The 21342-nt window shown below is 38.0% G+C and overlaps 1 protein-coding gene and 1 non-coding gene across 2 annotated transcripts; one reads left to right on the top strand and one right to left on the bottom strand.

The window, feature by feature from the left end:
• Window positions 1-8237: 8237 nt before the first annotated feature.
• LOC127128806 (uncharacterized) lies at window positions 8238-9089 on the top strand. The gene has a single exon (XM_051058176.1). The coding sequence runs from the start codon at window positions 8238-8240 to the stop codon at window positions 9087-9089; it is 852 nt and encodes a 283-aa protein (XP_050914133.1).
• An 8274-nt stretch (window positions 9090-17363) lies between these two features.
• LOC127133966 (small nucleolar RNA R71) lies at window positions 17364-17470 on the bottom strand. Its single transcript, XR_007807755.1, has one exon. It is a non-coding gene; the product is annotated as a small nucleolar RNA R71 (small nucleolar RNA).
• Window positions 17471-21342: the final 3872 nt, after the last annotated feature.

The raw sequence follows: 21342 nt of genomic DNA, 5'->3' as shown, positions 1-21342 counted from the left end.
TATTCTATGCTACTGCACAAATGAACAATGGGCTATATGTCCTTGATCTTGAAATGCCTATTTGTAACATTAATACTAAAAGGATGAAACCTAATAAGTTAAATCTAACTTACCTTTGGCATTGTCGATTAGGCCACATAAATGAGAAACGCATTTCCAAACTCCATAAAGATGGACTCTTGGACTCTTTTGATTATGAATCATATGAGACATGCAGATCTTGTTTAATTGGAAAGATGACAAAGTCTCCATTCACAGGAAAAGGTGAAAGAGCTAATGATCTTTTGGCCCTCATACATAGTGATGTATGTGGACCACTGAGCATACCAGCCAGAGGAGGTTTTCAGTACTTCATCACATTTACTGATGATTTCAGTAGATATGGTTATGTGTATTTAATGAAACACAAATCAGAGTCCTTTGAAAAGTTTAAGGAATTCAAGAATGAAGTACAAAACCAACTAGGTAAGAATATTAAAACTCTTCGATCAGATCGAGGTGGTGAGTATTTAAGCCTAGAGTTTGATGATCATCTGAAAGAGTGTGAGATCCTATCCCAACTTACTCCTCCTAGAACACCCCAATGGAATGGTGTATCTGAGAGAAGAAATCGAACTTTGTTAGACATGGTCCGATCCATGATGAGTCACGCCGATCTTCCAAACTCCTTTTGGGGATATGCACTATTGACAACAGCTTACACACTTAACCGTGTTCCATCCAAAAAGGTTGAGAAGACACCATATGAGATATGGAGTGGTAAGAAACCACATATGTCTTACATGAAGATTTGGGGTTGTGAAGTTTATGTGAAACGACAAATTTCAACTAAGCTTGAGCCCAAATCTAACAAATGCTTATTTGTGGGGTATCCTAAAGAAACAAGAGGGTATTACTTCTACAATCCTTCTGAGGGCAAAGTGTTTGTCGCTCGAACTAGAGTTTTCCTAGAAAAGGATTTTATTTCCAAAGGAATAAGTGGGAGGAAAGTAGAGCTTGAAGAAATTCAAGAATAAAAAAGCATTGATACACCTATGGAGGAATTAGAGCAGGAAACACAAGTAGTTGTGGAAGAGCAACCTGCTCAAGTAGAATAAGACCAGCGTAGGTCAAGCAAGATACGTCACCAACCTGAGAGATATGGATATCTCATAACTGATCAACGTGATGTATTACTCATGGATCAAGATGAGCCTGTGACCTACCAAGAAGCCATAACTGGTCCCGAGTCTAGGAAGTGGCTAGAAGCCATGAAATCTGAAATGGATTCCATGTACACAAACCAAGTCTGGACCTTGGTAGAGCCTCATGTAGGAGTTAACCATATAGGATGCAAGTGGGTCTTCAAAAAGAAGACTAACATGGGTGATAAGGTACATACCTATAAGGCAAGACTGGTTGCAAAAGGATATAAACAAATTCATGGGGTTGACTATGATGAAACCTTTTCACCAGTTGCAATGCTTAAATCTGTTCGGATTTTACTTGCTATCGCTGCATATCATGATTATGAAATATGGCAGATGGATGTCAAAACTGTTTTCCTTAATGGGAATCTTCTTGAGGATGTGTACATGACACAACCTGAAGGATTTGACATACCAGAAGAAGCCCAAAAGATATGTAAGTTACAAAGATCAATCTATGGATTGAAGCAAGCTTCCAGAAGCTGGAATCTTTGTTTTGATGAAACAATAAAATAATATGGATTCATCAAGAACGAAGATGAGTCTTGTGTCTACAAGAAGGTTAGTGGGAGCATGATCGTTTTCCTGGTATTATATGTAGATGACATATTACTCATTGGAAACGATGTCCCTACCCTGCAACAAGTAAAGTCTTGGTTGGGGAAATGCTTTTCTATGAAGGACCTAGGTGAAGCAGCCTATATATTAGGAATCAGAATCTATAGAGATAGATCACAAAAACTGCTTGGCCTAAGTCAAAGTACGTACATAGACAAAGTGCTGAGACGCTTTAATATGCATGATTCCAAGAAAGGATTCATACCTATGCAACATGGCCTGTGTCTATCAAAAACACAATCCCCTTCAACTAAGGAAGAAAGGGATCACATGAATAAGATTCCATATGCATCTGCAATAGGATCTATCATGTATGCCATGTTATGTACTCGACCAGATGTCTCGTATGCTTTAAGTGCAACGAGTAGGTACCAATTTGATCCTGGTGATGCTCATTGGGTAGCTGTCAAGAATATCCTTAAGTATTTGAGAAGGACTAAGGACTCATTCTTGATATATAAAGGTCAGGAAGATCTGACTGTAATTGGATACACCGATGCTAGTTTCCAGACGGATAAGGATGACTTTCAATCGCAATCTGGTTATGTGTTTTGCTTAAACGGTGGAGCTGTGAGCTGGAAAAGTTCAAAGCAAGACACATTTGTTGATTCTACAACTGAGGCCGAGTACATTGCTGCCTCAAGTGCAGCAAAGGAAACTGTTTGGATCAAAAAGTTCATTAGTGAACTTGGCATAGTTCCTAGCATTGTGGATCCCATTGGTCTCTATTGTGTTAACAATGGTGCCATCGCACAAGCTAAGGAGCCTAGATCTCACCAACGATTCAAACACATACTTAGGCGTTATCACCTCATTCGAGAGATAATAGATAGAGGAGATGTGAAAATATGCAGAGTACCTACACTTGACAATATTGCTGACCCACTGACAAAACCTCTTGCGCAGCAGAAGCATGATGACCATACTAGATCTATGGGCATTAGGGGTATGCCTGATTGGCTCTAGTGCTAGTGGGAGATTGTTGGTGTAAGCCCTAGAGGCCAATACTTTTGGTACTTGTATCGAATTATTTATTAATAATGAAAGGCTTTTTCTTTATTATGTTTGTCTAATAAAGTCCCTAGAATAGATAGTCTGTTTAATGTATCAAGTGTGACTTAATCATGAGATCACATTAAACATAAGGACACTATTCTTAAAGTATCCATAGTCGAGCTTTATGGTGAAGTGGGATAACATTAAAGCATTAAGACTATTATGTATATAGACTGATGATCACATCTCATGGATCATGGATAAGGAGTTATCAAGTCTTAAACATAGGTATGAATATTAAGAGTAATATTTATACTGGATTGACCCGCTATGAGAATACTATATAGAATGTTATGCAAAGTGTCATAAGTTATTCTCATGGTGATAATGGTGTATACCACCCTTCGACCTAAAACCACTATGGACCCTAGATGTAGAGTCGAGTGCCTTATTGCTGATCAAACATTGTCTGTAACTGGATGACCATAAAGACGGTTGATGGGTACTCCACGAATCATGCTAAGGGACATGAGTGACCTAGATGGAATTTGCCCATCCTGCGTAACAGGATAAATGTCTATGGGCCCAATATTGAACTGGACAAGGATGACACGGTATATGCCTTGTGTTCAATATAGACATAAGGGAAAAGGGTAATTATACACATAAGTATTATCACAAAACTATTTGTCAGATCACATGACATTTTCGTGTCTTGGGTAGCAGTGATGTGTTGCTAGATACCGCTCACTGTTTATTATGTTAAATACGTGATTTAATATAATTACCAATGCCGCGAAAACCTACAGGGTCACACACAAAAGGACGGATTGATGAGAGATAGAGTAACTAAGGAATACCGTAATGTACGGTGCCCTTAAGTGAATTATAGAACATCGTAAGGTACGGTGTACTTAAGTAGAATACGAAATATGGTAAGGTACCACGTGCTTAAGTGATTTTGGCATATTATAAGATATGGGCCACATACACTTGAGTGGGATTTTTAGCTTGCAACCCACACAAGTGGTTCTATAAATAGAACCCTTGTGTAGAAGCATTTGTGCAGTTGAAATTTCGTTTCTCTCTCTCTCTCTCTCTCTCTCTCTCTCACTCAAAGCCTTCATTCGTAGCAGCTAGCACTAAGATTGAAGGAATCCATTCGTGTGGACTGAGTAGAGGCGTTATCATCGTTCAACGTTCGTGATCGCTCCGTAGATCTTCATCAAAGGTTACAATCGCTACAAGAGGTAACGATTCTATCACTGATCATGCCCATTCATAAGGATCATTAAAGGAGAAATTTTAAATTCCGCTGCGTTTTGGATCACTCTTCTCCTTCAAAATTGTGATCCAAACCACCATTTTCTTTGCTCCAATTATCAGATTAAAGAAATTGATTCATACTTCAACTTTGTCCTAGGTGATGAAATCTCAAAAATGCACGAATAAGGAGATATGGGGCCATGAAGTGGATGATTCATTTGGTTGTCAAGTGGTAAAACACTTAGTGAAATTTTCAGCATGCTGACCTAGTCAAGTGACCAACTTTATACCAATATTTCACCAAGATCCCAACTGATTCAATCAAAGTGATCAACATGAAAGTTGTATATCATGATTCCATCTTTCCAAAATGTCCAAGATCAATAATTTCTCATGCTTGAGCTAAGAGAATCGAATTAGGGAAGACAACCTCATGGAATGGTTCATAGATCAAATTCCAAGTCAAAGTACATTACAAATTCAAACAAATCCACAAGTACATATACTTCTTGCTTACAAATCCCCCTTAATCAGAATATTTCACCCACTTTTGAGCTATTATCCAAGTAACTAAACCAATACACAATGAACTATTCCATTTGTTGCATAAAGTAACTTTAATCCAACAAGAAGTACCATTGAGCTCTCAAATTGACTTGGATCTGATACATACCAACTCCAAGCCTCAAGCCAACCCATATGCTTCAGTAAGAACAACATAAAACACTCCATGAACTCCTTTTTTTTCCATGCTTCCCACTTAGAGAATTGTGCAAGAACCAACCAAGCAAGCAATGAGGTACAAGCCATGATTATTTTATGATATCCGAGGCTTCTTGAACCCTCAAGGATCCCTATAAATAGAGGAAAAAGCCTCATCTATCCACACACCAAGATTTCCAAGAAAAACTTCATTCTTGATAGATTTTCAACCTTAACCTCCATTCTCTCATTTGGCTCGTGCATTCTGCAAACCAAATGTTCCAATCATCTTCTGGGAACTCATAAGCATTAGGAGAAGCATCAAACAGTAGCTGGAAGTAGTGTTGAAGAGGCATTGGACCTTGCTCCAATAGGTATATTATTGTACTTTGAAACTCATCATACATACGTCATTTCATTTTGATTTCTGAAGTAAACATGTAGCATTTATTGTGTTAAGAAGGATCATTAACTTACATGTCATTTATATTGTTGTTTGTGTGAAATTATGTTGCATGAAACCTAAAGTTTCAGTTCTAGTTTTGGCCTTCGTGCATCTTCATCTTTGAGTATTAGCTAAAACGTATCATACCATTGTGTTCCTTACATTTGTCTAAGCGATTTTGATCTTTATTTCATGAAAAATGGTTGAGAAATGAGAGATATATGTTTGTTTGAAAATCTGGAAAAAAGAATGAAAGGAAAAAATGAAAATAAGAGCTAAAGGTTGAAGAAGATGCTGACATGGCATGGAAAAGTCAAAGGAAACATGTTATATAATATATACAATTGTTTGCATTTTAATTAACGGATGTATTGCCACCCTAGTGGTAGAAGCACGTGCCTTAAGTCACTTGTAAGCAAAAGGTTTGGGGTTTGAATCCCCCTTACCCCAGCCTTTGGTTTTTATTTTTTCAAACAGTGCATGTAACCCTAAGAGCGTGGGTTCAAACCTGGCCAGTGTAATGTTTACTTCTCTCATTTTGTTTAAAATGTCCTTTTTTTTTCAAACTTCAAAAACCCACAACTTCATGATCCCTTAACCTTTTTGACCCATTCTTTTTGCCATGTGTTGATAAGAATGTCTATTTTATGATGATACCGAAAAATCCAAAAAAATATTATTTATTTTACCATTTTTGTTTGATGGAAAACATGTGCTTTTTAAGGATCATAATCAATTCCTTTGGTTCATCTCTTGGTTGTTCTTGTTGTTGAATGCTTGTATGATCATAGCGCACTCTTTCAAGTGTTGATTGTTGTCCTTAACATGTTTAAACTTGATTATTTTCATATCATGTATAAATTGATTCACCTTGAAAACATGTTTGAATGAATGGCTATGAGATGATTAGGGTTTCCACTTGCTTGTTTCTTATTCATGCCATGATTAGGGTTTAGATCTAAACTTGTCCCTAAAATGTTCTTGCCTCTTGTTTAACTTGTATGCATAGTGATCCACTTAAGATTTTACTTTGTCCATGCCATGTTCATATGATCCATGTTTTGAATATCTTTATTTTGTCACAACTTGACTTGACAACCATATACCTTGATTATGATACTTGCCTTATGCGGTTTGTTACCCTTGTGTTGAATAATGTACACTTGTTTAAATCATGTCTTGTAATTCTATCCCAATTTGTGATGTTATATCCATATCTTGTAATTGTTTATCACTTCATTCAAGTGTTTCCTTCATAAACTTCCATGATGATTGAATATGTATCTCATACGTGTTCATGTGTTATCTCTTGTGGTGTCATGTAAACCTTTGTCATGTCTTGTTTATGATCATCATACTTAAAAAACATGTAAGTAGCTTGTTCATGGCTTACCAATTTATGTATCTTTATGTACCTAAATCTAAGGGAAAGGATCTTATGTTGACTTCTTAGTCATATACTGTTTGTTTGTTTGTTGGCTTTATTTGTCCATTCATGCATTAATCCTACCCCTTTTTCAAACACAAACCTTGACTTAATTTTTATCAATGGATATTTCAATTACAAATGCTTTAGTACACATGAAGCATCTCAAACTCAAACTTTGACTTACCTTTAGTCAAGTGGCATTTTCCAAAACATTTTTACCCTTTTTATTCCCCACTCAAAAAAATGCAAACAACTTTTTAAAAACATAGATAAATTCAAAAGGTTCATGTAGAGTACTACAAATTTTTAGGGTGTTAATACATTCCATTTGCATAATCAACCCTCGTACATTCGATCTCTACTTGCTTTGCTCCTAGTTTTACTATTTGCTATGCTTGTTTATTTTGGGTTTATTTGGAATATTTTCCCCTTCCTTTGGAAAAATAAAAGTTTGATGGTGTATCAATATTTTGTGAGTCAAGTTAATCCAATAGCTTGGTCTTCGATTCTCACCGCGACAGAAATGGCGACTTCACTAGGGACCACTGCTTCCCAAGAGGGTTGTACCTATTTTGTTTTCACCTATGCTTTATTATTTGTTTATTTATATTTGCTTGGGTGATCTTTGTGTTAAGATAAGTCCTAACCCGAACTTGAGTGCATATTAAGATAGAAGGGTGGTATGGTCAAGTTGGCTTGGGTGGAGTAATTCCGAACAAGATAACTTGAGAATCCCCCAATCAGTGGAGGCCCCTTTAGGGATGGTATTTGTTGAATGAGCAATCGTGAAGACATTTGCTATCTTTGACCTAGGAGCCCGAAAAACTAATGACTTTAGTATCCCTTTATCCTACTAAGCCTTGTTAGGACGTAGTGTGGTAACTATGAAGGTGTAAACCTAAATTAGTTGATACACGATACTACACTCAGATGAGTTTCTCTTGAAAATATTATTGGTTGACAAGTAATTGTCTAAACCGGTAATATCCAAAAGATAGGATTATGATTCTGGGAACTTTCTTAGAACCTTGGTTCCTATCTTGATGATAAACCTTTAGCACTTGCATTGTTGGGATGGTTAGACCCATGGCCTCATGCTCGTGAAGTCAAACCTATGAACCCCATGTATTTGATATCTTGCTTATGTTTGTTGATCTTGATGTGTTTGTGCATTCATTAACATTATCTTAATTAAAGTCTTCAAGGAACTTAAAAGCATTTGTTGCAAATATCATAGGAATATTTCACTATGGATTTTGGAAGAAGAAGAACTCAAAAGTACACTTTCAAAAGTCCAAAATTGGAGTATTTAAGAGAGCTAGGATATTTGGTGGTTAATCCTAAAGACTTCAAAGGCAGATATGGGAGACTTCTACCTCTTTTGAAGACCAACACGATGGAGGGGATTCTTACTACATTGGTTCAATTCTATGATCCATTGTACTAGTTCTTTACCTTTCCATATTATCAACTTGTGCCTACCTTGGAGGAGTTTTCTAACTTGATTGGCCTGCCCATCCCTGATCAAGTTCCCTTTTCCGCTTTAGAAGAAATTCTAAAGCATTAAGACATTGCAGAAGCTACTCATTTAAAGATGTTTGAGATCAAAGCTAATCTGACTACAAAAGGAGGAATGCTTGCCTTGCCTGCTAAATTCTTGATAGAGGAAGCTCGTTATTTTGCTAGCATGAGTAGTATGGATGCTTTTGAGGCTATTCTTTCCTTGCTCATCTATGGATTGCTCCTATTCCCTAATGTTGACGACTTTGTTGACATTAATGCTATCAAAATATTCTTAATTGGAAATCCAGTACCTACCTTACTTGCCGATGTTTACCATTCAGTCCATCTCAAGAATTTTCATAAGGGAGGAAAAATCATATGTTGTACAACTTTGCTCTACAAATGGTTTATTTCGCACTTGCCTCGATCTACTACATTTTGGGACCTTAAGGATGGTTTTCTATGGTCACAAAAGATTATGTCTCTCACTCATTCTAACATTGATTGGTTTGATCGTGCTTATGAGGGGGCGACAATTATTGATAGTTATGGTGAGTTTCCTAATGTACCTCTTATTGGTACGAAGGGGGGAATTAACTACAACCTGATTTTGGCTCGTCGTCAGTTTGGATACCCAATGAAGGACAAGCATAACACTATCTTCTTAGAGAGTTTCTTTTTTAAGGAAGGAGAAAGCAATAGAGCATTCAAAGAAAAGATTGTGCATGCCTGGCACCACATCCATAAGAAAAGAAGAGAAGTTCTAGGAAAGCTAGATTACGTCTCTTTGGAGCCTTATCTCCAATGGGTACAAGTTAGGGCCATCAGTTTGAAAATGCCTTATCCTCGACAAGAGACTTTGTCTTTAACTTTTAAAGAACCTTCTCTAATTTTCATGACTGGCGCAGAGAAACTAAAGATTTCTTTGATTAGGGTGCAATGAGAAAGGGATGCTTGAAAGAATAAGTATCAAATCGGCTACGCAGATAATGAAGAGCTTCAAAGACACTTGAAGCAGAAGAATGATGGAGAGCTTGCTAATAAGAAAATAAAGGTGCAAGAGGATTTATTTTCCTCTAACATTATGCCAGTTCCTGGTTCAAATAATCCTCCTACTTCAGGCGATTGGAAGATGATTGTCGACAAGCTAGTGGTTGAAAAGACTCAAATGAAGGACCAAATCAAGGAGCTTAACAGGAAGCTACAAAGAGGCATTGGATCTTCTTCTCAGCAAATTCCTTAGGATTCTAGCTATTTTCCTTGTATCTTTTGAAAGTGTACTACAAAAAAATTATAATCTTTCCGATATTAATGAAAGGAGTTTTTAGCTATCAAAAGAGTAATGCTTCTCTCCATGATGTTTGCAATAATTGTATTTATTAAAGTTCCTTAAAAGACATTTACGTTTCACATCATGCATCATTCTAAACATTACATTTTTTGCATTCCCAAGACGTATCCCTGTCTTTCACTCCAATAGACAAACTGTTTCACTGGTACAACACTCGAGCTAGTCGTTAGAAAAGGATGGAACAACTTGAACAGGAAAACCAGGATCTCATGGAAGAGGTTACTTCACTCAAAAGCAGTTTGGAGAGACTCACAATGATGACGGAAACGCTGGTGGCTGCTCAGAATCATCCACCCCCAGAGACTATTCAAAGAACTGTAATTTCAGAGGTCGTATCTACACCCATTTCTGTGGCACCTGTGAACGCTCCTCAATATCAGATGCTCCCCAATTTCCCTTAGGGCATGCCACCAAATTATATACCGAAAGGTTACCGTCCACAAGTTTCTAAAGCCCTGTGGTGCCTGCTGTCATGTCAGTGCCACCTCCTGTGATACACACTACTCCATACCACGAAGAGCCCATCTTTCACACCACTCCTAGTGAGAGTATGGGAGTATATGAGAAAATGGATGATTTCTAAGATCAATTTGCTGAGATGCAAAGAGAGATTAAATCCCTTAGGGGAAAAGATCTATTTGGGAAGAATGCCCACGATCTTTGCCTTGTGCCAAATGTCAAAATACCTGCCAAATTCAAAGTACCTAACTTTGAAAATTACAAGGGGGATTCTTGTTCGCGGAGCCACTTAACTATGTATGCCCATAAAATGTCCACTCAAACTAACAACCACCGGTTGGTAATTCATTATTTTCAAGACAGTTTGTCTGGTGCCGCTCTCAAGTGGTACAAGAACTTGGATAGTGCCAATATCTGCACATTCAATGATCTAGGTGAAGCTTTCATCAGGCAGTACAAGTACAATGTCGACATGGTGCCAAACAGAGATTAATTCCGAGCTATGTCTCAAAGAGACAAGGAAACTTTCAAGGAATATGCATAAAGATGGCGCGAGGTTACCGCCCCGATTTGTACTTCTCTCGAAGAAAGCGAAATGACTAAGTTCTACTTGAAGACTCTAAATTCTTTCTACTATGAACGAATGATAGTGAGCGCACCAAGTTCTACGGATCTATACGATTCCTGTTAGGCATAATGACGCATCAGACTATCTTGTTCCGAACCATAGGGTGGTATCTCCCATCGTCTTTGATTTTGATAAGGTGCGAGGAGCGGCAATAGTCGATATTAAGGAACTCGGTCGGCAAGGAAGGTAAGTTAGCAAGCCTATCTCCCAGATTCAGGCCCAATGCTATGGAAGTGATGATTCATCCAAAACAGAATGATGTGTTGCCTCTCATGCAGTTAGCATGGATGTTGGCTAATAAGAACGGGGTAGCATTGAATGCCACCGGAGTGAACACACAGTGAAGGAAGAAAAGCTCCTTAGAGTTTACTTTATGGTTGTTGACTCTTCCGAAGACCGTGTGTCCTATGACTCGGTGGAAATATCTGATAGCCGGGTTGTGAATGTATGTTGTGTTGAGTGCATCACAGCTTGTGACGTTAACATTGGTAAGACTGTGCCATACTCCAAACGTTATTTCAGACCATCTGTCAGGGATGCGATAGTGAACTCCATCTCCATGTCGGAAACCAAGTATTTGGGCTATTTGTGTTTGGTTCAAAGAATACTCAGTGCCGAACATTCTGAATGTGGCGAGTCTGGTGAGAAACTGAGTTGCACCGGGAGGTGTTATGTAGGAGAATGAACTCAAGAATTCCAGGTTCAAAGCTTCATATGTTGGATTGTGGGTTGGTGCAGAGCTGCGTTAAACAAGATATGTTCAGCATCCATCCCACACCATCTAAAAGCCCCAACTCCTTCAGAAAATCATTATCAACGTACCTCATGGGTTAAACTGAGCGTTGATAGAACCCGAGGTAGTTGTCTCTTTGCCGTTCACCGGCCTCTCCCTCTTTGAATATGATAGTTGAAAGATCGGGAGCAGGTCTCTCTTGACGGGCCATGGTGTATGCAAATTGAGGTTTGGCGTAGAAGAAGTGGGTTTCGTGAGTTATAAGAAACTCACTTGTTTCTGTTTAAATAGGAAGTGATGGAAGGGGTAATGGAGTGAATAATTGGGGGTTAATGGAGAAATAAATGGGTGTGAGTGGGACGGTTATGGTGTTGGTGAACGGTTAAGGAAACAGAAAGAGTGGATGAGGAAGAAGAAAAGGATAGTGCGCCTCTGTTTTAATTAAAACAGAACGCGCATTCTGGAGGCGTGACGAGCGTCACGTACCTGTTACGGTCGTAAGGCGCGTAACGGTCGTGACGTTTGTAACAACCCAATTTTAGTAATTATTTCTTATATTGTTATTAGTATATTTTATTTTACTTAATTGGAGTGTTAATTAATTAATTGGTTGTTAGGTAGTATAATAATCGATTATATGAATTAATTTGGTGTGTTAATTAATTATTTAGTTGATATGAGATATAATAAATAATTGAATTAATTAACTTGGTGTGCATATTGAGTTGGTTGATTTATTTGAATTAAATAGAGATATTTAAATATTAGGTCTTATTGGGCCTAATAATTAAATTAGAGGTATCACTCTTTAAGCCCAAATAGAATACTAGTATATAAGAGGTGAGGAGAGTGAGAATTATGATTCATTTGACCATTTGACAACAATAAAGAAAGAGAAGAGGAAAAGTAAAGAGAAGAGCTAGGGTTTGCAGAAAATTGAAGAGGTAAGGGGGGAATCCTTATTTTTATGGGTTAGTATGATTGGGTCAATGGGTAGAAGCATGTTTAGGTTAAAATCCCTAATTTTGTATGGTTGTGGAAATTGTTAGGTTTTGATGAGTATTCTTGATTTGTGGTGATTTGATTGTGTTAAAACTGCAAATTAACATTATATACTTAGAGTATTGTATGAGTTATAACTTTCTGAACATTTGGCTTTTTACAGAATCGAAATCGGAGGTCCGAAAGTCCTCCAACGATGAAAACCGCAGAAAATTCTGCATTCTGTCCGTCGCAATCGCGAGCCTTTTTTTATGTTTTTCGGTCGGAATTGTTTTGGTCATAACTTTTGATCTGTAAGTCCAAATCGAGTGCCGTTTGAAGCGTTGGATATTTGAAACAGAAGGCTATAACTTTGTTTCAGGAATAAAATAATTTTGGAGATTATTTCATGGACGTTTTTGGGGTTGAAGAAGATGAAAATTATGCTGGAAAATTTAGAAAATAACAACTTTTTAGTAACGCTTTCGTGCACGGTTTTATTCATAACTTTCAACTCATGAATCATTTTGGGTTGGGGTTTAAAGCATTAGAAAGGTGACTCTAATAGATATTATGTGAATGGTGTATTTGTTATGAATGTTAAGATGGTAGAGATGATCTTAATTGCATATTATGTGAATGGTGTATTTGTTATGAATGTTAAGATGGTAGAGATGATCTTAATTGCATATTATATGAATGGTGTATTTGTTATGAATGTGTATATGTACCATTGGTGGATACTTAATAGAGTTGAATTATGGTGATATGTGGAATGTTAAGATGGTAGAGATGATCTTAATTGCATATGTTGTTGGTATTTGTACATTCATTCATGGCATGGTCGGCTTCATGGTGGAAGCGGTGAAACTGTGGGTTCACATAGACGTTGATCCTTAATTGGAAATAGACGTAGCATACGTTGATCCTTAATTGGAAATAGGCGTAGTAGATGTAGCATACGTTGATCCTTAAGTAGAAATAGGCGTAGTAGATGTAGCATACATTGATCCTTAATTGGAAATAGGCGTAGTAGATGTAGCATACGTTGATCCTTAATTGGAAATAGGCGTAGTAGACGTTGATCCTTAATTGGAAATAGATGTAGTGGCTTTGATCTTGTCCGGATCGGAAGCGTGGCTTGGATTCTAGATATTGAATCGGAAAGCGGTGAAACGTTGGGTTCACATTGAGGTACCATATGCATAGAGTCACATGTCTTGCATTGAGTCACATTAGAGTTATGTGATCATCGAGTGTATGCATTGTTGTGATTGTGATGTGTGTATGAGATATGGTAATTGAGTTTGGTGATGTTTGGATACATAACCGGGAAAAATATGTGATTATGCGATAATTGTAGTTATGTGTATATTTGGGAATATAGTATTGGATTTGAATATTATACTCCTCGAGTTTTGATGGATGTTTGAAACATGTGAAATAAATATTGGTTAGTATTATTTATATGGTTATATGAAGTGTGATGAATTCTGTTAATTGTTGATTTAATCATTGTGCTTTATTATACTTCTTCATAATGATTTGAATTCTCACCCTTCTGTTGGAATGATGCTTTACATGGCATCGTGCAGATACTCCGGAGTAGTATTGTTGAAGTAAGTGGACGGTAGGTCACTCGAGATTAGCCGGAGAGTTTCCGTATTTTAGTTTGAAGACTAGGTAATTATTCAATGCTCTGGTCATGTAACACGGGGTAGATTGGTAGTATTGAACTCGTATCCTATTTGGATAAGTATTATATTATTACTTATGAACATGCTTATTTACAATTGCTGTTTGAGAGGCCATCGTGCCAAATATTCTGGATATGGTTTTATTTTATCTTGAAGAGATTATTGAGAGATGATCATGGTGTGGGACATGGATTATCTTATGAAATACATGAGTATTCATTATTTTCCGCTGCGAACGCATATTCTTGAATATTCATGATAAGTGAAGTATGCTATTTTAAATGACTAGGTGTATTGTATATTGATGATGAATGAGGTTTGGTTTTTGAAAGCTTTTAGTTTTTGAAAACGTCGATGTGACGCCCTTTTGTTTATATGCGTGCTTATTTACTCTGATTATATGTTAAGTATTTTGGGGTAGAAAAAGGGGTGTTACATTAGTGGTATCAGAGCAGGTCGGTCCGTCCGGCCAGGTTGTTTAATTAGGTTTGTTCCCTAGTATGCGACATGTGTGTGAGAACACTGTCGATGCTTGTTTTATTTTCTATTGGCAGGTTGGGAATGAAATAAGTGGGGGAGGAGCGTCTGCTTCTCTTGGATGTTCCAATTGTATCGAGCTTGGACATTATGTTGTTGCATGCAAGAGTGCAGTGTTGGCTAGTTAACCTGTTTTGAGAATGTTGTGCTTTTCCTGAACCCGAAGAGAGGTCGGATTCGAGGATGATGTTGGTTAGAAGTTAATCGGGTGTATATCAACTGTTTCGAGAAGACAGTTATTTTTCCTGAGGTTGGTGCTAAGGAAGATTGGTTTGTGTTTGCTAAGCAAGTGGATGAATCGGTGCAAGATGGTGCCGAGTTGTTTATGTTGTTGGCAACTTTGGATATTCGTGAGAAGAGGACGATTGAAGAATTGCCAATAGCCTGTGAGTTTGCGGAGGTATTCCCGGAAGATATAAGTGATTTACCGCCGGAACGTGAGGTTGAGTTTTTGATCGATTTAGTTCCTGGAACTAGTCCTGTATCGATGGCTCCCTATCGAATGTCTGCTTCTGAGTTGAAAGAGTTGAAGAGTCAACTTGAAGACTTGCTTGATGATAACACTAAAATTTACCGTATTTTCGACTCCGATTTCACATGCATTCTAGTCGTTTTATTATCATTTTGTTGTGTTATTGGTATGTTTTCCTTTGTTTTCAGGTTTTTACTTTAATCGGAGCCCCGATCGAGAAAAGGAGTGAAAAAGAGCCAAAAACCCTAAAATTCAGCATTTTGTGCTTATGGCCTACATAATGGCGGGCGCCACAGACCAAGCCATGACGTGTCCAAGCTCAACTTCCCTCAACTCCCACGTTCTCCACTACATCCACTAAGGCGCCTCACTTTGGCCTTGTGGCGGGCGCCATGGCCTTGTGGCGGGCGCCACAAGAGGAAAACAGTTTCCCTCCATTTTCAAGTTGAAGGGCATCCAAGTCATTTCCATCTTTTTACTTGCTTATAAATAGAAACTCGAATTCACTTTTACAATCATCCAAACTTAGAGCAGAGGCAAACTCAGAGCAACTTTGTTTCACTTAGGCATATATTCAGTTTTATAAAGTGGTAATCGCTTCGCATTGAAGTGTTACCACAATTGTGTAATCAAGTCTGTGATAGAGTCTGTAATCGAGTTTGGAGCACTTTGGAAGGAAGTTAATCCTGCCGCCATTTTCATTTCCGCATTGCAATTTATTCAACCCTCCGATTGGAGCAGGTTTTTATTACTTGTCTTTATCTTATTTATTTCCAGCACTCGCTTTACTTTATTTATTTCTCGCACTCGCTTTAAATTATTTATTTCCTCGCACTCGCTTTACTTTATTTATTTCTAGCACTCGCTTTAAATTATTTATTTCCTCGCACTCGCTTTAAATTATTTATTTTCCGCACTCGCTTTACTTTTATTTATTTCCTCACACTCGCTTTACTTTTATTTATTTCTCGCACTCGCACTACTTTTATTTATTTTAATGCACTTTTACTTTACCATGTCTAGCTAAATTTATAAGGTTAGAATGTAAGGATCGTAATTGAACCAGTAATCCGTACAATTGTTCGTAGAAACACTTAAGGGCTATTTTAACTTTCAACTTAAGTTTTCCCGTACTTTAATTCCGTTGGGTAAGATCGAAAGCCGTCCAACGTCTATTTAAACTTAATTGTTTTTAACTATTTCAAAAACAGCGAAAGCGCTTTGTTTAGTTCATTAAGAGATTTTAACATTAGGAAGAAAAGAGATTTTAAAACTATTTTCGGACGCGTTTATAAGTTTAGAGTCTGGTTCGTGAGAACCTCTTTTGGTTAAGAAATCCAGGTTATAATACTTTTCAACTTAGTCAAGATACTATATTTCTTAAAAATAGGTTTACTACTCTAACGCAATGCGCGCCTTTTTATAAGTGACAATAAGAGGGTTTGATTAGGGAGTACAACTCGGTTCTGAATACGCGAAAGCGACAGTTCCTGTTAAATTAGTTCTTTTCAAAGTAGGAAACACTGCCCATAAGTAGCTCTACTAGCAAGTACTTGGATTATTAATGGATTACGTGAATTACATTTGACCCTGTCTTTATTAATTATATTTTATTTCAATACTTTACTTTTCATTGCACACTCTAAAAAACACTTATTTTGATTGCCTTGATAAACACCATAACAATAGATAACGATAGATTGACACTTGGTCTCTGTGGATTCGACAATCTTTTATATTACTCTGACGCGTTCGTATACTTGCGAAAAGCACGCATCAAGTTTTTGGCGCCGTTGCCGGGGACCAATTTCGTCAAATTTCATTTTCCTGTTGTTATATCGTTTAGACTTAGGCTATTTCCCGCCGGTCAATGTGAAGAACTCGCAGCACCGTAAGTTTAAGCTTAGTACACCCTCTGGCGGAACCTGAACGTTACGCTCGCGCACGTTTATTCTTTCATAGAGTTAAGAGAGCTATGGCCGAAGATCAAAACCAAAGACCTCTTAACGATTTCGCTCAACCATCTAATGAAGAACCTAGTTCTAGTATAGTAAACCCAACCATCCCAGCTAATAATTTTGAACTTAAACCATCTCTGTTACAACTAGTGCAACAGAGGCAATTCGCGGGTCTCGCTACTGAGAACCCAAACCAACATTTAAAAATATTTCTTCAATTAGCAGACACTTTTAAAACCAATGGAGCTTCTCCTGAGGCAATACATTTAAGATTATTTCCTTTTTCCCTCAGAGATAAAGCCCTCTCATGGTTAGATTCCCTTCCACCCAATTCCATTACGACTTGGGATAACCTTAGAAGAGTTTTTCTTGCTAGATATTTTCCCCCGAGTAAAACAGCCGTTCTTCGAAACCATATAACTAGATTTACCCAAAACCAAGGAGAATCGCTGTTCGAAGCTTGGGAGAGATATAAAGAGTTGTTACGAGCATGCCCATATCATGGCTTAGAAAATTGGTTAATCATCCAAACCTTCTATAATGGACTTCATTACAACACAAAGATGACCATCGACGCTGCCGCAGGCGGTGCTCTGATGAACAAACCTTATCCTGAAGCTAGTGCCCTCATCGAAGATATGGCTCAAAACCATCAATCATGGGGAGTTGAACGAGCGACAGTTGAGAAGAAGGAAGCCCAAGGAGGAGTGCATGAACTAAGCTCTATAGACATGATGCAAGCTAAAATGGACGCATTAGCCCTTAAGGTCGAGCATATGTGCATAAACCCGAATACTGTAGCCGCAGTTTCGTCGGATTGTGAGATATGTAGAACCAAAGGACACCAATCTGCAGAATGCAGTCTAATAAACGAAACCCACTCTGAGCAAGTGAACTACACCCAAGGGAACCCATACTCGAATACCTATAACCCTGGATGGAGGAATCACCCAAACTTCTCCTATAAAAACAATAACCCTATTCAAAATAATGCACCTCCGAGACCTAGTTATCAAGCCCCTATATCAAATCAACCTATGCAACCTGTACCACCAAAGCCGAGCCTTGAGAAAATTATGGAAAATTTTATCACCGCTCAAACCCAACAAAACAAGGAGTTCATGAACCAAAACATTCATGTTAACGAATTGATTACTCAGTTAGGAACCAAGGTTGACCAAATAGTTACTCATACCAAGATGCTTGAAACCAAAATCTCTCAGGTAGCTTTAAACCAAGCCCCTCAGACTACGCCTGGAGGACAATTCCCTGGACAACCTCAACAAAATCCGAGAGGACAAGCCAATGCCATTACCCTACGAAGTGGGAACGCTTATGATGAGCTACCAAACCCTAGATTGAGTGAACCCGAAACTTCTAAGGAATGTACCAAACCCCCGGAAGAAGTAAAGGAACCATAGGAATCTGAAAACCAGGAAGGTTGAGAGAAAGGAGAAGAACCTAAAGATAAAACTTACGTACCACCCCCGCCATATAAACCACCTATACCATATCCGCAAAGACTCAAACAAACCCAGATCAATAAACAGTATCAAAAATTTATTAAAGTTATAGAAAAACTTCATGTAGAAATCCCTTTCACAGAATCCATCACCCAAATACCTTCTTATGAAAAGTTCCTCAAAGACATCCTTACCAACAAACGTAGACTTGACGATCCGAAGCCTTTGGAATGTAATGCTATTTCCGAGGACAAATTAGCAAAGAAAGATAAAGATCCTGGAAATTTCTCCATTCCTTGCCTTTTGGGTAATCATGTCATCGAAAAGGCTTTTCTAGACTTATGAGCTAGTGTAATCCTAATGCCTTTAGCGGTTTGTGAGAGGTTAAACTTAGGAGAATTACAACCCACTAAGATGTCACTTCAGTTAGCCGATAGATCTGTTAAATATCCGATAGGCATTTTAGAAGATGTTCCTGTTAGGATAGGTCATTTATTTATCCCTACTGATTTTGTTGTCATGGACATCAAAGAGGACAATGATATACCAATCCTTCTAGGTAGACCATTCTTATCGACTGCAGGAGCCATAATAGATGTCAAGAAAGGAAAGTTGACGTTTGAGGTAGGTGACAAGAAAATTGAATTTATACTTTCGAAATTTCTTATGGCACCTGTGATGGGAGACTCGTGTTATGCCTTAGATACCATTGATGAATGTGTTAGAGAATTAGAAAAAAAAGAAATTATAAAAACAATTAAGTTACCATCAACTCTCATAAGGGAAGATGATGACTTTAAGAAACCCTACATCGATGATAACCTTTACGAATGTTTATCCCTTACCCCAGATCCTATGCCATGCCCTAAGAAACCAACCTTAGAACTTAAGGAACTGCCTAAGAACCTGAGATATGAGTTCCTCGATGAAGAGATGAACCGTCCAGTTATAGTCAGTGCTACCTTGAGCCAAGAGGAAACGAAACAACTTTTAGACGTTTTACGAAGATATCCCTCAGCCTTAGGATATAATATCTCTGATCTGAAAGGTATAAGTCCATTCGTATGCATGCATCAGATTTCGCTCGAAGAAGATTCAAAACCCTCTAGGGAACATCAGAGAAGAATAAACCCTATAATGAGTGATGTTGTTAAAAAGGAAGTTCTTAAGTTACTTGAGGCAGGTATCATCTACCAGATCTCGGATAGTAAGTGGGTGAGCCCTGTGCATGTAGTACCTAAAAAGGGAGGCATCACAGTCGTGCAAAACGATAAAGGCGAACATGTAGCAAAACGTTTAGAAGGAGGATGGCGGATGTGTATAGATTATAGAAAATTAAATAAAGCAACTAGGAAGGATCATTTCCCTTTACCATTTATTGACCAGATGTTGGAGCGTCTAGCCAGACACTCTTACTTCTGCTATCTGGATGGATACTCTGGATTCTTCCAAATACCTATCCACCCCGAAGATCAAGAAAAAACTACCTTACATGCCCTTATGGAACTTTTGCCTACAGACGAATGCCATTCGGCCTCTGTAATGCCCCAGCTACTTTCCAACGCTGCATGATGTCAATCTTCGCAGATTACCTAGATGGTATCATGGAAGTGTTTATGGATGATTTCTCGGTTTGCGGATTTGATTTCCACAATTGTCTTGCTAACCTTGAGAAAATCCTGGAGAGATGCGTGGAGGTGAACCTCGTGCTAAACTGGGAAAAATGTCATTTCATGGTAACCGAAGGAATAGTTTTAGGACATATAGTTTCCGAAAAAGGTATAGAGGTAGATAAAGCTAAAATAGAAGTTATAGAAAACCTAAAACCCCCAAAAACCATCAGAGAAGTCCGAAGCTTTCTTGGACACGCTGGATTCTACCGGCGTTTTATTAAGGACTTCTCCAAAATAACTAAACCTTTAACTGGACTTTTAATGAAAGATGCTGAATTCATTTTCGATGAAAAATGTAATGACGCATTTAATCTTTTAAAGCAAACGTTAGTATCTGCACCCATTATGAAACCACCTGATTGGTCAGAACCTTTTGAGATAATGTGCGATGCTAGTGATTATGCAGTTGGAGCCGTTCTAGGACAAAGGAAAGATAAAAAATTACATGCCATTTATTATGCCAGTAGAACCCTAGATGTTGCCCAACTTAATTATGCAACAACTGAAAAAGAATTACTCGCTGTAGTTTTCGCTATAGACAAATTTAGATCTTATCTAGTAGGAGTAAAAATTATTGTTTACACTGATCATGCTGCCATTCGTTACCTATTAAGTAAAAAAGATGCCAAGCCCAGGTTACTCCGATGGATTCTATTACTACAAGAGTTTGATTTAGACGTAAGAGACAAAAAAGGCACTGAAAATGTAGTAGCTGATCACCTTTCTAGGCTAGAACATCTAAAACCAGAACTAATACCCATAAATGATGATTTTGCCTATGATAGACTGATAGCTAGAGTAGAAACCATTGAAGATAATAACCTAGATCATTATGAGCATTCCCAAAATTCCTTAGCAATAAGTAACGTACCCTGGTATACAGATTTTGTTAATTACCTAGCTGCTGATATAGTACCCCCTGATCTTGACTACCACCGCAAGAAGAAATTCTTCCACGATGTGAGAAACTTCTATTGGGACGAACCGCTCCTTTTCAAAAGGGGTAAAGATGGCATTTTTCGCCGTTGCGTTCCAGAAGAAGAGGTAAATAGTATTATCGAGCATTGTCATTCTGCACCCTATGGTGGACATGCGAGCACCTCTAAGACATACGCCAAGATTCTTCAAGCTGGCCTATTCTGGCCTACCATGTGGCGTGATGTCTATGCTTGCATTGTCAAATGTGATAGATGCCAACGCACTGGAAACATTTCAAGACGAGATGAAATGCCCTTAAGAAACAT

The sequence above is a fragment of the Lathyrus oleraceus genome, chromosome 3 (genome assembly GCF_024323335.1).
Source record: "Lathyrus oleraceus cultivar Zhongwan6 chromosome 3, CAAS_Psat_ZW6_1.0, whole genome shotgun sequence".
Taxonomy (NCBI): Eukaryota; Viridiplantae; Streptophyta; class Magnoliopsida; order Fabales; family Fabaceae; genus Lathyrus; species Lathyrus oleraceus.
The sequence above is the reverse complement of the archived record's forward strand: the minus strand, read 5'-3'. Positions and strand labels throughout refer to the sequence as shown.

Bases quoted from the DNA above. Each gene is read 5' to 3' on its own strand.
- LOC127128806 (XM_051058176.1), top strand. From the start codon at position 8,238: ATGTTTGAGATCAAAGCTAATCTGACTACAAAAGGAGGAATGCTTGCC.